At 44.4% G+C, this 16,031-nt stretch overlaps 1 protein-coding gene across 1 annotated transcript in view; it reads left to right on the top strand.

Moving 5' to 3' along the window:
- Positions 1 to 15,658, top strand: part of LOC144733025 (uncharacterized) — a 36,069-nt gene extending 20,411 nt beyond the window's left edge. Inside the window, exons 6-10 of the mRNA XM_078614746.1 lie at positions 3,969 to 4,103; positions 12,066 to 12,118; positions 12,240 to 12,525; positions 13,890 to 14,165; positions 15,150 to 15,658. Of these exons, the coding sequence (XP_078470872.1) occupies positions 3,969 to 4,103; positions 12,066 to 12,118; positions 12,240 to 12,525; positions 13,890 to 14,165; positions 15,150 to 15,160 (761 nt within the window). The 3' untranslated portion in view covers positions 15,161 to 15,658. The remainder of the gene's footprint in view (positions 1 to 3,968; positions 4,104 to 12,065; positions 12,119 to 12,239; positions 12,526 to 13,889; positions 14,166 to 15,149) is intronic.
- The last annotated feature ends 373 nt before the right edge of the window (positions 15,659 to 16,031 follow it).

The raw sequence follows: 16,031 nt of genomic DNA, 5'->3' as shown, positions 1-16,031 counted from the left end.
TAATCAACCAGGCTATGCGTTAATTGTGTGTTGACCGACCCTCTGTGTTGTATTACATTACATTTCGATATTTTACTAGGTTATTTAATTTTAGTGTGTCTTTCTCCTGATTTTCAGGCTTGCTTGCTGTGCCATCGTACTCGCAGCACCACGTTTTCTTTTGGACCACTCATTGATATGCTAATTTTTTCTAACCCCCCTCCCTCTCTCTGCCTCCGCCCCCCCTCTGTCTATTTAAGGCCACCCCACAGAGACGATCACCCCTCTCTGTCACCTGTGTTGCTCTCGCTATGTATGTATCTTGTGATATCTGTCTGCTAATATGTCTGTCTATAGTTTTCTGGTTAGATATTATGTCGCTATTTCATTATACCTGATGATGATTGCTTGTGTTGCAATCGAAACGTCGTATTCTATTATTTAATTTAATTTATTATTTTATCTTTAGACGTGACTTAACCGAAAGAACCAAATAATAATTCCTGCAGTCACGAAAGTTCTAAAATTAAGATTGAACCACTTCAACTGGGAAGTTTTAAGCTTATCTTTTTTCTCTCTCTCTGGCGACTTGTTTTCTCTGCCTGTGTCCTCTTTAGAATGTTCACACTTAAATTCTAACTTAGCAATCTTTGAAATACGTAATCAACCAGGCTATGCGTTAATTGTGTGTTGACCGACCCTCTGTGTTGTATTACATTACATTTCGATATTTTACTAGGTTATTTAATTTTAGTGTGTCTTTCTCCTGATTTTCAGGCTTGCTTGCTGTGCCATCGTACTCGCAGCACCACGTTTTCTTTTGGACCACTCATTGATATGCTAATTTTTTCTAACCCCCCTCGCTCTCTCTGCCTCCGCCCCCCCTCTGTCTATTTAAGGCCACCCCACAGAGACGATCACCCCTCTCTGTCACCTGTGTTGCTCTCGCTATGTATGTATCTTGTGATATCTGTCTGCTAATATGTCTGTCTATAGTTTTCTGGTTAGATATTATGTCGCTATTTCATTATACCTGATGATGATTGCTTGTGTTGCAATCGAAACGTCGTATTCTATTATTTCATTTAATTTATTATTTTATCTTTAGACGTGACTTAACCGAAAGAACCAAATAATAATTCCTGCAGTCACGAAAGTTCTAAAATTAAGATGGAGGGGAAAACCCCGGATGATCCGGAGAAAAATCCACGCGACCACGGGGAGAGAGAGAGAGAGAGAATATGCAAACTCCTGATATACAGAAAGCGTCAGGATCAGGCTCGAACCTAAGACCTCCTGTATATCATGCGAAGGAGTCAACATCTTGCCACCGGGGCGCCCCTTACCAGCTGCTCATGGCAGTGCAATAAGGTGTTCCGTTGCTCAGCTCACAGTGAAAGCAACAGCAGCCTGGTAACCGAAACGGCAAAAATTCACTGTGGTAGGAACATCAACATTAAACTCTACATCTGTTACAGGTGTCAGACACTGCATGGTATAAAAACAGTGTGTGATGCCACAAATTCTTAAAGGAGGCAGCACTCGAGAGATGCGTGTTCAGGCCACTTTATTACAGGCGTAATGACGACTTGACACACTTGTCTTGAGATGGTTTCTTTATTGTAGAGACACGTTCACTCGAACAGGCGGAGACCCCACTGCAAAAGCACCGAGTCTCCCACTCATCTCCCTTATATACGGTCCGAGGCCACGCCCCCATTCCCGAACCTTCTCGCTGGCTCTAGACGCTCGCTCCACCAGCGAGCGTCTAGAGCCAGCGAGACTCCACTGTCCTCTTCCGTCACTTGGCCACTCTCCTATTCTCGATCATTCCCATAGCCACCAGTCCCTTCATACTGCAAGCTGACACCCCTGTCATTGCCTCCCGTGGCCACTAGCCAATTAGGATATGACCTCACAAATCGGATAATTGGTTAACATTATTGATGTTCATTATTGAGAGATTTATTTCTCAGAACCACGTTGGGTCAGACAAGGGGGCGGGGGTAGGGGTATGCGACTCAGTTGAAAAAGAAATCAGCAAGGGGGGTAGAGCGGTCGCCTACCACTGCTGTATAGGATGGTCCAGATGTCTTGTCACCCCCAATTATTTGACCCCTGTTGCCTGATGATGCTGGTTGTAGTTACTGGCAAAATGTCGTACTCAGATTGTAAAGAGTGTGGCTTTGCTCTCCAACACATCAGTGTGTTGTATTTGTGACAAATTGGCATGTTCTGTTTACGTGACAAACCTTACTAATTAGCTGTATCGGGTGGCGGCAGGTTTAACTACACATTTGTATATTTACGCGATCTAACCCAAAAAACCTCATTATGGACAATCCCATCTGCTTCACAGTGAAAATTACGGGATCCTGTGATATTATTTGAACGAATTTTTGAAACGTGCTTGAAATTCCATAATTTAGTAAAGTAAAGCCATCATCAGTTTGAACACTGGAAAAAATTGTATCCCATAGATATACACCTGCTCAACCCGAACTATTCATACTTTGATGCATATGTAGTGACTAACTAGGAGATGATACGATTTGTAGGCACTTCTTTATTAACGCGCACCATCAGGATTAACACACTTAACGTTTATATTTAGTCCATCTATTATTGGTGACGCTACTCAGCCAGGACAGTTGGTAGGCCGTCTGACTAGCAGCGCCCCGAGATGGTAGAGATGGAGACGGCGACGAGAAGAATGGTGAAGACAACGAGAAGAATGGCTACGATGGACTTCAGCAGCACGACGGGGATCCCACTCCAACAACAGCCCCGAGGTCCCCCACAGGGTCCCCTCTTATACTGTCAGCGTGGCCTCGTTACCACCCCCACCACGCCCCCTTTCTGTAACTTGCCAGCGGGTTCCTGGTTGGCCCCTTCTGTGACCTTTCCCCCAGATCCCCTTCTCGTGTATATCCTGGCCTGCTGGCGTCAGGACTCCGTACGCCGCAGATCTCTTTTTCTGCCAGCAGCCAGTGCTATGCCACTACACATGCATTGTCTTTGTGTTGTTCACCTTTTGGCGTTGCTTTCTGGTCTAACACCGTTGGTGCAACAAGGCCATGAAAAAGGCTGCTGTGTCTTGTGTAGGACAATTAGTTTAGAAGACAATGCGTACATTAGCAGAGCCATGTTTATTTGCATATTTTGCCATAATTACCCTGTGCGGTGAATGCCATATTTGATGTTGCATTGCAATAATGGGTGTTTCGCGACCAATCCCTTACTAATTGACATAGCCAATTAGTAATGGATTGTTCACGTAAGCAAACACCAATTAGTTACTACTTCAGCCCACCGGTGTGTTGGAGAGTAAATACACAATGTTTACAATGTGAGTACGACGTTTGACTGGTAATTACACGATTCGCCCAATGATGCTGGATGAATAGTGGGAGTGTCTATTTGGTGTTTGAAAATCTTAACACACCTGTTTTATTGCCATAAAGGGTACAGAACCTATTCTTGTTGTGTTTTCATCACAGTCCTTGTACTATTCCTCTTTTGGTGTTCTCTGGTCTACGAACACTGCTGCAGAGGCAAGGCCATAAAGAAGCCTGCCTCTGGTGTAGTAGGACAGTCAGTTTCAAGGACAATGCATACATTATTATCAGAGCATGTTTGTTTACAACTTTTGCCACAAATACATGTAGTTAATGCAGACTTGATGATGCCTTGAAAAAGCTATAATCTCTTTGGTGTTTGAACATCTGAAAACAACTGTTTTTTTGCCAGAAAGGGTACAACTGACTATTATTTTCCATCATTAGTAAAGGCAAATAGCAACGTAGGCACCTCCGACTGTGAAACTGCTGCAGAACGCAATGGTCCATGCAACATGCCACCTACGTGATTGCCCTGTGATAAGAGCGATGAGAATTTCGTGACCACCGGAGATTATTGCGTCTAAGAGGAGACTGCAATGGTTCTGGTTTCATACCGTTGTTTGTTGTTTTCTTTTTTCTCTCCTGCAGCCAGAACAATCGTTTTGCCATTTGTCATCACAATCGTACTGATTGCAGCTGGGATCCTATTGCTTCGCTGCAGGCGAAAACGGATCTGCTCGACGTTGAAAAGCATGCCAAGGAAAAGCACGCTGAAGCGATCTCGTAAGTGTGATGTGCCACGTTTGAATTCCAAAGGAGCCTTTTTTCCTGTCAACACGCTTCCCGCGCTTTGTGCGGTGGTGCTTAGACGCATTCATGAAATAAAAGGGTGCACGAAAGCGAAATCGCGTAGCACGGAGCGCACAGCCATACGACCCACAATACATTGCGCAAGACAGCTGCCTGCCAAGTATGGCACACAGTACAGGCAATGTTGTATCCCACGTCGCATAGCTGCATCTACGGTGGCTTGGAGATGTTATATCCCTCGCCTGGTACACTGGAGGTTGTGGGTTTGATCGCAAGCCTGATGCGTGCTGCTGTTATTTTGAGTTTGTCTGTGTGTGTTTCTCTCTCCCCGTGGTAGTGTGGATTTTACCCCGGGTCCTCCGGTTTTGCCTTAACATTTAAAATAAACATTACGCGTTTAGAGTATTTGGCTGCGATACATTTCTACAAAATGGTGAGCGACTTCGTTGAGCTATGATTTGTGGCCAGGTCGCTTCTGAAAAATAGCTATATAGCCTTACCTGGTAAAATAACAAGTTGAGTTGAGTTGCAACTAGTTGAATTCAAATCGCATCGGGCTTATTTTGGGTAGAAATATGTTAGCTGCACAAACCGAACCCGTATAAAACGAGGAAAACCTTTATTAGGAATGCAACGATACATCTCTTAAAGCATTTTTTTAACCACGCGTACAAAACGTGCTTGGAGAAATAATGCCAGCACTCTCGTTGCCTCGGAACTCTTGTCACATTCACTGAAGATACCACTGCACGCGATGCTTAAATTGAGCCGCCACATCTCTCCGAGCCCCACGGCTCTCTGTTTGCCTTTAGAGGCTGACTCCTTTGCTTGATGACGACCGCTTGTGTTGCGATCGATACGTCGTGATTTGTTTTATTTTATTTCTAACTACATGACTTTACCGAAAGAACCAAAGAATATGGATTCCTGCAGTCACGAAAGCTTCAAATCAAGATTGAAGTTTTATCTTTTGGAAAGTGGCCGTACTAGTGCCCCATCACCTTTTCCAGGCATGCGGGGGAGCTGCAGACCTCGTGCTGTTCTCCAAAAGGAGGGGGGTGGGGGGGAATATTCCGAGACTTGCGTCGAGTCACATCGGACAGGATGCTCAACAAAAGCTACATCACCCTTCCCCCCTCTGTGTCACAATTCCCTATGCCGACAGTGATGAGATGCAACTTAAGACGGATGATCTTTAATTGTTCTGGTTTTTTGAGAGACGGATTTATTTCTTCCTGTTCATGCTACATAGTCGACGTTAGTGAGTGATGACATCATTACGTCTAAAAATGAACAATGAGATGGTGTCACACGGGGTGTGACTGAACTAGCGAAATGTTACTTGGTTAATATTTGGGTTTAAGCCACACGATGATTTTCTCAAAGTTGTGTTGTTAAGACACAGCAGCATGCGACGTAACCAAATGAAGCAATCATCACGCGTGCACACATTTAAACTGCCTAATACTATAGTTTCATTCATAATATAGGTTTTTGGGTCAAATCGCGTTATTTATAAATGTGTCGTAACCCTTTACCACCCGACACGGCCAAACAGTAAAAAATGTGTCACGTTTTTTCAAAAGACAAAATAATTCACTTATTTAGCCCACTGGTGTGTTGAAGAGAGAATCAACAGCATTTTAAAATTGTAGTACGACGTTTCGCTCGTAATTACAATCAGCTTCATCGGGAAGAATGGTGAAGCTCTCCTGTTGCTCCCGGTCTTAAATAGAGCAGCAGCAGGGTGACGTCATCATTTAATTCAATCTGGTGCAGTGATTCGAGGCAAAGAGGGGGATGGTATTGTAATGATATAGATTGGTAATCATTCAATTGTTATTCATTGGTATTTGTTTGCCTTATAATGAATTTTAATTGTATTTATTTAATAATACGCTTCCAGGCCGCACTAAGCCTGTAGCTGTCAGAGCGATTTAAGCTATTTCTGTTTCTCTCAATTTCAATGGATTCTCTAATTAGTCTTGACCAGTAATAATTAGTTTTACACAACACTTCAACGTTATCAAAATCAATTGTTCCAACTTACCGCTAAGTCTCAGGGTCATCTGACACTCGGAGAGCGATCCTGCACCAATCGTCAATGAAGTGTTAGTACGGCATTTGTTACAAGCTGTGTATGAGTGCTTTGTCGCTGCTGTGAACAGGTGAATGGTATCCACGCCACAGCCCGTGCCCACCTAAGGTGGGCGCAACCCATGGATTCAGAACCATTGCTCTGCAAATTCAATTTGTACGTATATTGAACTTCTTTTGCGCCGTACGTAGTCCACCATGCTAATCAGAAGTGGGGTGAAAGGGCAACAAACTAAACAAAAAAATACAAGTTGGTGAGTGCATGGGTGATTGAGTGGATGGGTGAGTCTATAAGTGTGTGGATGAGTGAGTTCGTGGATGGGTGAGTAGGCAAGTGCTCGGGTGGGCGAGTGGATGAGTGAGTAGGTACGGGTGTGGATGAGTGAGCTATGATGTGTATATGTTGAACTTCTTTTCCACCGTGCATATCCATCCGTACTTATTGAAGGTGTGGGGGAAGTACAACAAACTAAACACAACAACCAGAAGCAGTTCTAATGAAATCAGTTTTCAATCTAGTTGATTTTTTTCAAACTGCGTAGCCCCAGTGGCTTCCTGATATTGGAAGGAAGAGTGTTCCAGACGGCCGCAAAAGTGCATCTGAAAGCGTGTAATACAGTGAACATCTTTGTTCGATGTTTATCCAAAAGTCGCTGCTGATGTGAAGATGACCAGAGTTTGCGTGATGATTCATGCTCCTTTGATGAGATCAGTGGGGTATTGTGGTTTATTTGTGGCAACCACTTTGTGTGTAATGAGAGTAACCTTACAAGGTAATTGTTCAGCAACCAGAAGCCTGAAAAATAATACTTAATTCTGTCAAACATACGAGAATGTCTCCTTTAATATAATTACCACCATGTCTTTATCTTAATTCAACAAGTGTTTGCCAATGATAAGCATGTCTTGGATTTTAAGATGAATACAATGTTGCTTTTGGAGAAGGCAAATCATCGTATTTCCCGCAATTTCTTGTGAGAGGTGCTGTGGGAGTATAATGCACTTGTACCACTTTTTGTGTGCTCACTGGTACCTCTATTCCCAGAGTGAGAGCTGTATCCGTATTCTTGGTGTTAAATCAAAGTCGTTCACTTTGGGTGTTGGACTCCGCCAAGGGTGTGTCTTGTCTCCACTCCTGTTTGTGATTTTCATGGACAAGATATCAAGGCAGAGCCGAGCTATGGAGAGTATTCGGTACAGGGGCATGGAGGTGGTGTCGCTGCTTTTTTCAGATGACGTTGTCCTCTTTGCCTCCTAAGTCTGTCATCTCCAGCGTGCACTTGAACGGTTTGATGCCGAATGTGAAGTGGCTGGGATGAGGATCAGCACCTCCAAATATGAGGTCATGGGAGATGGTGGAATTTGCTCTTCAGGTTAGGGGAACAGCTGCCCTTAGTGGAGGAGTTTAAGTACCTGGGAGCAGGGGCGGTTTCTTCATTAGGGCGATTGGGCGACGCACCACCAATGTCATTCAACCACAGAGTTTCGCGAGCCGTTACTGTGCCTCTGGATATAGTCCAATCAGCGTCATGCTACGTTCTGTGGAGTACGCCTCTTTTTTGGCGATTTCACTCCGGCTGAGATTCGCCACGAGTGTTCCCATAGACTTACATTCAAAGATGTTTTTTTTCGAACGGCGGGCGCTGCAATGCATTCTCTATGGCTTCCGAGAGGGCTCGCACTGACGTGCTTACGTCATCATACGTAAGCACGTTTCAGTCAACAATATTATTTGTCGCCACCTAGTGGAATCTTTAATAAAAGAAACTGAGTGGATTGTAATAATAGTGAGTATAGAAACAAACAAGATGTATTGTAAGAGTCACTTTATTTTTCATTAATATTAAAGAAGTGAAGTTGCCTTTACATGCTTAAGCTGTTAATTTATCCATTGCATGGGTGGACCTTATCCTTATCAATCATCCAGACATTTGCCCCCCCTGAGAGATTTTCCAGGAGCCGCCACTGCCTGGGAGTTTCTTTGGGAGCGGAAGATCAGCCGGTGGATTGATGCGGCGTCCACAATGTTGCGGGTGCTGTACCATTCCATGGTAGTGAAGCAGGAGCTGAGTTCTCGAACAAAGCTCTCGGTTTAGAAGTCGAACTACATTCCCTCACCTATGGTCATGAGCTTTGGGTCATGACCGTAAGGATGAAATTGCGGGTACAAGGGGCCGAAATGAGTTTTTTCCGCAGGGTTGATGGGCTCACTCTCCGTAAATAAGAACATTTGATATTGTGCACTCTTCGGATTCCAGTACATCACGAATGCGCATTCATTACACTTTGAAGTGGGCTCGCTGAAACAACACCACCATCTTGAGTCTGTTGTGGAACTGGCTCAGACACAGGAATGGGTTCCGAACATGAGCTGGTCGCGTATTCCAGGTGCTTGAGCCTTAGACGCTGAAATTGTGCTGGCCATATCGCATGCGAGGTTTACACGCGGGTACAGCATCAGGTCGCTACAAGCCGCAGATTGTAGTCGAATTCGATGTAGGTCTGTTGAAGCCGGTATGCACTGATCGGCGAGATAGGACGGAGCAGATTGATGGAGACTCTTAAAGACGAGTAGGCATCATTTATACGCAATCCTGTATTTAATAGGTAGCCAGTGCAGCTCATCACGTATCAAACTCGTGATCGGATCATATTTATGTTTCCTAAATATCAGACGAGCTCCAGCATTTAACACTGGACTAGAGTTGCCGCAGGTGAAAAGAGCTAGCACAGCTGACGATACTGTTGCAGTAGTCCCTGCAGATGATGATGAATGCGTGAACGTACATCCTCGCAGTCTCCACAGTTAGAGCACGGCAGACTTTGCGGAGTTGTCGAAGCTGGTAGAAGCATCGTCCGCTCAGGTGCCTGATGTGAGTGGCAAATGTAAGTTCTTATTATCATGTGGAAATGTGGTTGCGTTATCTGACACTGGGATGTCGCAGCCGTCTATGTGGACAAGCTCACGTTTGACTCTAGAAATCTGATGGTGGGTCCCAAGCACGATGATTTTATTTTTAATCCAGTTAAGCTTCAGACGGTGTGATGTCATCCAGTTTTTTTTTATATCATTGATACACAATATGAGGCGTGGAACGTGTGAGACGCACGAGTCAGATTTTGTATGGAAGTAAAGTTGTGTGTTGTCGGCATATGAATGCATGCCAATACTATGACAGCGGGCGATGCCAATGGCATCAGCAGGATAAAGTAGGAAGAGTCACCTGTGTGACAGGTTACTGGCAGAGCTGACACTTTGTGTCCGACCTGTGATGCAGGACTCAATTTATCAAAGCACAGTACCTTGTATACCATAAACAATTCGAATGTGGCTGACTAAAATGTTATGATCAAACATGTTAAAAGTAGCAGACAGGTCTAGTAAGCAGAGTAGCGTGACTTCACCATGGTCAGCTGCCAGGAGGGCGTCATAGATGACCTTCAGCATTGCCGTCTCTGTTGAGTGACCACGCCGGTATTCTGATTGAATGCTTGGAATGAGGCTCTTTTGCACTATATAGGCCACGAGCGGGAAGCACCCGGCGTTGCCCGGGTCCAAAAAATATTTCAAACCTACTCTTAAAAATGTAACAGTAGAGCGTACTGACTGTGGTGGTACCTACCATGATTACAGCAGTGCATACCGACTCTGGTGGTACCTGCTATCAGAACAATAGTACATGCTGACTCTATAGCAGTATTTATGGACTCCATAGCACAAAGTACTCACCTGAAAGAGTGGCGTGGTGAGGCCTAGTCCCGCGCAGAGCCTCCGGCCTCGCCTAGATTGTCCAGCCGGCCGAGGTGGCACCTTGGCAGGCTGGGGCTGGGCTGCTACCCCTGACCTCCCCTCCCCCGTCCGCAGCCACGATCTCCCCGGCCGCTTTGTAGTAATATCTACAGCCGATAGTGGTAGCATCTACTGACTGTATATAGTAGTAACTGCAGTCATTGTTGTGGGGGGGACATCACACAGTGAAGAATTTACCTGAGCGTTTAGTGTATTTTTATAGCATTTTGAACACGAAAGAAAATGTCCTCCCCATCAAAGGCGCGTGAGTTGGTATGGTCGTGCACGCATCATGAATAAATAAATAAAAAGAAAGCGCGCAGAAATCGCACTGCATCGCTAATTAAACCAATTTAATGTTGACAGATGTGAAAAAGGAATAGCGCTTGCTCACGGCGGGGCTTTCGGCGTGGTATCTGGCTATATTTATTTTACATAAACCCCACCGTTGGAGAGCCAAATCCTTCACAAGCGCATGAACACACACAAACCCACACACAAACCCACAGACAAACCCACACACAAACCCACACACAAACCCACAGACAAACCCACACACAAACCCACAGACAAACCCACACACAAACCCACACACAAACCCACACACAAACCCACAGACAAACCCACACACAAACCCACACACAAACCCACAGACAAACCCACAGACAAACCCACACACAAACCCACACACAAACCCACACACAAACCCACAGACAAATTTTGACTTTTATATATATAAAAGAGAAGAAGATAAGCTGGCGACATACCCAATCTCTCGACTATTTTCGACATGAATGGAAATTGGCCTGTGGTTATTCTTGTCAGAGGGGTCTGCTCCAGTCGTGTTCAACCGTAGCGTGACTATAGCATGGCGCTGGCTATTTTGTAGACAACCCTGCATGAGTGAATCATTCCACGTGCTCTTGATGAATTGCAGAAGCTCTGGAAGAAACTCCTTTAAAATTTGTGTCTACATTGGGTCCAGTGCACAGGACTTTGATGGAGCAGCTATGATGATCCTCCAGATTTCTTCAGCTGTAAATGGCACGAACATATACAATGACTCAGGAGTATTGCTTTCCATTTCTTAATGAATGGCAACAACCTTCTGAGTTGAATAATTCATGACGTCCTGCGCTGATGGGCAATTTGCTCCTGGTTTATTTGCCATGTCCCTCCGCAGAAGAGTCGCCATGCAGACCCACCGCTTGCACGGTTGAGCAGACCGCTGAGTGAATTTTAGGCTCCAGTATGATGACTACTTCATGGGACCTCCTTTGCCAGTACCAAAATATGAAAATAGGTTTTCCCATTTTTTTATGGCAACAAAACAGGTGTTAAGATGTTTAACCACCAAACTGAAACCTTTTACAAGGAATCATGTCTGCATTAACCACAATACTTGTGGTCAGAATGCAAACAAAAAAAACATACCATGGTAATATATGCAGTCTTTGTAACTGATTGGTCCTCACCAGAGACAGCTAGTCTCAAAACGGTGTTCGCCAAAAGGCGTCCTCTGGTCTAACAAGCCTCTGCTCCTCTGGATTGAAAGGAGCAAATTGAGGTGGTTCGAACATCTAGTAAGGATGCCCCTCAGTAAACTCCCCCTGGAACTCTACCGGGCACCTCCCACTGCACGAAGACCCCTGGGCCGGCCCAGGTGGACGCTGGTGGGAATTTTGTTGTTCAGCTGGCCTGGAAACGCCTGGGAATTCCCCAGGAAGAGCTATAGTCTGTGTATAGTAGTGTATAATGTAGTGTATAGTGTAGTGTATAGTAGTGTCGTGTACAGTGTATAGTAGTGTATTGTATAGTAGTGTAGTGAATGGTATTATCGTGTTAGAGTCTGTCGCCAGCGAAAGGGAGGTCTGGACCACCTGACCCAACACGCTGCCACCGCGACCCTCACCAGGGCAAGCGGATTGACAAATGAACGATCGAACAATGTTGCTTTGTAACTCATACCAGTAAAGAAATGCATTTATACTTGTATAAAACTGTCATTGCAGTCTGTGGTAATCTCATTTCATGTGTTCACCCTACAGGCACCCTCACGACAGCGAAAAATGATGAAACCATGATGTCAACACGAAAAATGGTAAACACATTGAAGCCCACGCTAGCCCGAATATGCACTATGTAGGCTTGACGATGGGTACACTGTGGGCTACATAGCACGCGAATGCGAGGCACCTGAACCCACGCTATCTCCCCTGCAGGTGGACCATGAGCATGAGGCAGTGACGCTCATCCGTGGGAACAGAGATAATCTCGTGGACTGGATTGGGGTGGATCCCTCGCCCCTCCTGAATCATCTCAAGGACTCTCGCATGATTCCTCACGACGTCCACCGAGCAGCCAAAGCGACGCTTGGAGACGAGTGTGCCGAGCTCATACTCAACCACTTCATGAACCAAGGAGAAATGGGCTGCATACAATTATGGGATGCCCTCTGCTCCGTGAGGTTGCAGTACGAGCAACTGCAGCAGTGGATCCTAGAAAATGGTATGAGATTCATTATATCTATGGGACCTTTTTGCAGCTATCAAAAATGATGAAAAAACACAAGAATACGTTTCTACCCTTTCTGACAATAAAACAGGAGCTGTGCTAAGATGTTCTTATTTCTTTAATAATTTTCGAGATTGTTATTCCTTGGACGTTAGGGTGTGGCTGGCGTTACTATTATGTTGCACGGTCTGCCAGGTCACTTGTGCACTTCTGATGGTTGGAGCTCCATGGGTTTGAGACTGATTCTGAGACGCATGTGACGCCTTTATTTGTAGATAGGCCGCCATTAGGGTTTCTGCTGGGTACTTTCAGTCTGGCATGATGAGTGATTTCCCCCTCCACCAATCAAGAGTCAGGTCATTTATGCCGCTCTTCAAGTGATAATGCACACACCAACATGTGCAGATTAACCATGCACCTCGGATTTTGACATAAATTAATGACTTTTGGATTTCCCTTAAGCCCAAATTAATAATCTAAAAACAGTTATACATTGTTAATCTTGGAAATGTGTATTACAAGTCACGTACATAAACCGAACAAATATGTGTTCCCGTTAGTCCGAAATCAACATGATCGCCTCTATAGTACAGTAGTTGCAATATCTTCACAACAGTGGGCGTAGTTTGATTGTTATTGATTAGCGTGGCTCTGCTGTCCATTTATTGTGCGAAGTCTTCTACTGGGCAGGAGCAGGAAAGTGTTATCACACGTGCACACGCATCATCGATCGGTCGATTGTTAGTATCCATTCTTAAATTACACCTATATTAGTGGCTTTTGGCATAGAGATCCGCGCAAAATAGTTATAGTGTTGAATTATCTGCGATTTTGCATTATGTGCGGCCATCCCCCCTGTCATTAGCGCGGATAATCGAGAGTCTACTGTCATTTATTCAAGATATAAGAGATGGGCGAGGTTTAATGTGGACGAGGCCAAGTGTGATGTTAAAGATGGCGAGGGTGCAGCAAATCTGGCTGTGACGGTCCCACCTGATGACGGAGACTTGTTTTGCCTCCGAAACGTCGTGATTTTTATTGTTTTATTTTTATTAATTTTTATTTCATTTTTTACCTATGTGACTTTACCGAAAGAACTAAGAGTATGGCGAGGGTGGTCTTGTAGTTGGACCTGGGATTGCAATAGGAGCCCATGGAGAGATTTGTGGATTAGTGTGATGTCCTCCTATGGTGTTTCTTATGGCCATTTCTTCACGCAATGTTCTGCTGTCCAATGAGTTCCACTCTAATCTGTAAAATGATGTTGACAGCACAGGCTAATAACGGGCGACAACAACAAAAATACCCATGTAAAAGTTGCATGCACAACGTAACATGAAGCTTTTAATTGGGTACAGGAGAAGCGGTGTCATCAGTTCGAAAAATGAAGAATTATCTGACGTCGTGGATCGGCGAGAACCCGCTGCCTCTTCTAAAACATCTGAAAAGGAAAGGACTGATTTCGAGTTTCATCTTGACGAACGCTACAGTCATCACCAATGGAGCAGAGCATACAGAGCTGCTGCTCAACAACTTCATAGAAAGAGGCGATGATGACTGCCTCAAGCTGCTGCTTGCTCTAAAAGCTGAGCAGGACCAGTATCCTACATTGAAGAAATGGCTGGATTCTCTTGGTAAGACCGGTTGAATATTGAAACTCCTTCCCTATAATTATCGCATGTAATTAGCTCACGTGGGCTGTCAGGCCATCAGTGTTACAAAAACAAGTCAATCTTGGATTTGGTCACAACAATGCAATTGTTGAGGTGTAAATGATGACTCGGAGGCAGATCTTCATGCAAGGGCTTGCACTGGTTATTTATTAGGGGTTTTAGACAACTTCCCCAGGGGTAGGGCTCCTTCACTAGGTCCTTCACCCGGACCTTCACTCTGTCTGTTCTTAGCTCGGCTAGCTCCGGTCTCTCTCCCTCGTGTCGGATTCGGGGGATCAGCCAACACCGACCGACCGGGGAGAGCAGCACCTCCTGTGACTACCACCAGCTTCTCTCTTCAACCTCCTTCAGCCTACCCCTGGCTGGCTCTTCAACCGTTCACCTTCTCGGACTCCCACAGTGACTCTACTTTCGTCACGGGGTCCCCCTTAAGTACCTAGAGGAGACATGACGTCATTGCCCCGCCCAGCGCGCATGACGTCACTTCTCATGACGTCATCGCACCGGACGGTGCGCATGACGTCACGTCCCCATATTATTCCTCTACACAATTACGGAGCGAGGTGGTGAGGGAATGGTTATAGCCCTTCCAATGACTGTACAGAAATGTTGGTTTTCATGTAAAAATACTGCTCCCAGGGTACTGAACATTCTTAGTTTGACTAACATACGGAACACACTCTTGTCAAGGCATCTAAAATGGTGTGCCACATTGGGATTTGAGAAGCAGTTCTGTGATTTACTTCCAAATGATATAAATAACAAGGGGTGATGATCTCACAATATGGCACTGCATACTCAATTAAAATATAATTGGTAAGAACGTTAAAATATTATCTAGATCATGGTGTAAATATTATTTGGCCAGGATACGAAATACCGGTGTCAACAATTGGCATGTTATTTTGAAAGCTGAAGTCTGAATCCTAGCTCTTTGCATTTCAGAATTCCTCTAAATCCAACACGGAGAAGCTGATGAAGGCAATGAAGAAAGACTTGACACTTCTACATTCCAGCAGACGAGAGACACTGACCAGTAGTGAGGGCATGGGTACATGATTTCACAACATGCTATAGGTACATTAGAACCCCTCTTAACGACCACATGTTGACGACTGAGAACCCAATGTGTTGTGCATAGTAGTATTTAGTAGTGTAGTGTATGGTAGTGTATAGTAGTGTAGTGTATAGTAGTGTAGAGTATAGTAATGTAGAGTATAGTAATGTAGTGTACCGTAGTGTAGTGTATAGTAGTGTAGTTTTAAGTAGTGTAGTGTATAGTAATCACTCTTTACTTTGTTATCCAATTGCACTACCTGTGCCAAGCATAGAACATATATCTCCACTCATGTCAATATTGATATTATGATGGTGTTTGCTTTATGGAGGCTACACCAGGACATTAGCGGAGTTGTTGCAATAAAGTTTGACTGCGTATGTTTCTGACCGACAAACTGCATCCGTGTGAATGCATTTACAATGTAGCTGATCTCTTCTGAATAAACAGCAAACAAACTGTGCAGAACACCCCACACAGCCAACTCAAACTGACTGATCTTAGATGGTCTTTTTAGCCTGTTAATCAAGTTACATGCGTGCAAATTTTGTCCATTCTGGTGGTTACATTTTTTAAAATAGCCACAATCGGCAGATCATTGAATCGCAAATAAAAATGCAAATTGAAAATGTGGTATGATTCCCGATTCGTAATACGACACCCCCTTATGATATTTTATGTTACCCTACATTCACTAAAATATTAAAACAGTAAGCATTTTTCACGTAAAATCATTCATATTTTCAATCGCGTTAAATATAACTTGCAGA

This window comes from Lampetra planeri, chromosome 45 (assembly GCF_965212315.1).
Source record: "Lampetra planeri chromosome 45, kcLamPlan1.2.h2, whole genome shotgun sequence".
Classification (NCBI taxonomy): domain Eukaryota; kingdom Metazoa; phylum Chordata; class Hyperoartia; order Petromyzontiformes; family Petromyzontidae; genus Lampetra; species Lampetra planeri.
The sequence above is the reverse complement of the archived record's forward strand: the minus strand, read 5'-3'. Positions and strand labels throughout refer to the sequence as shown.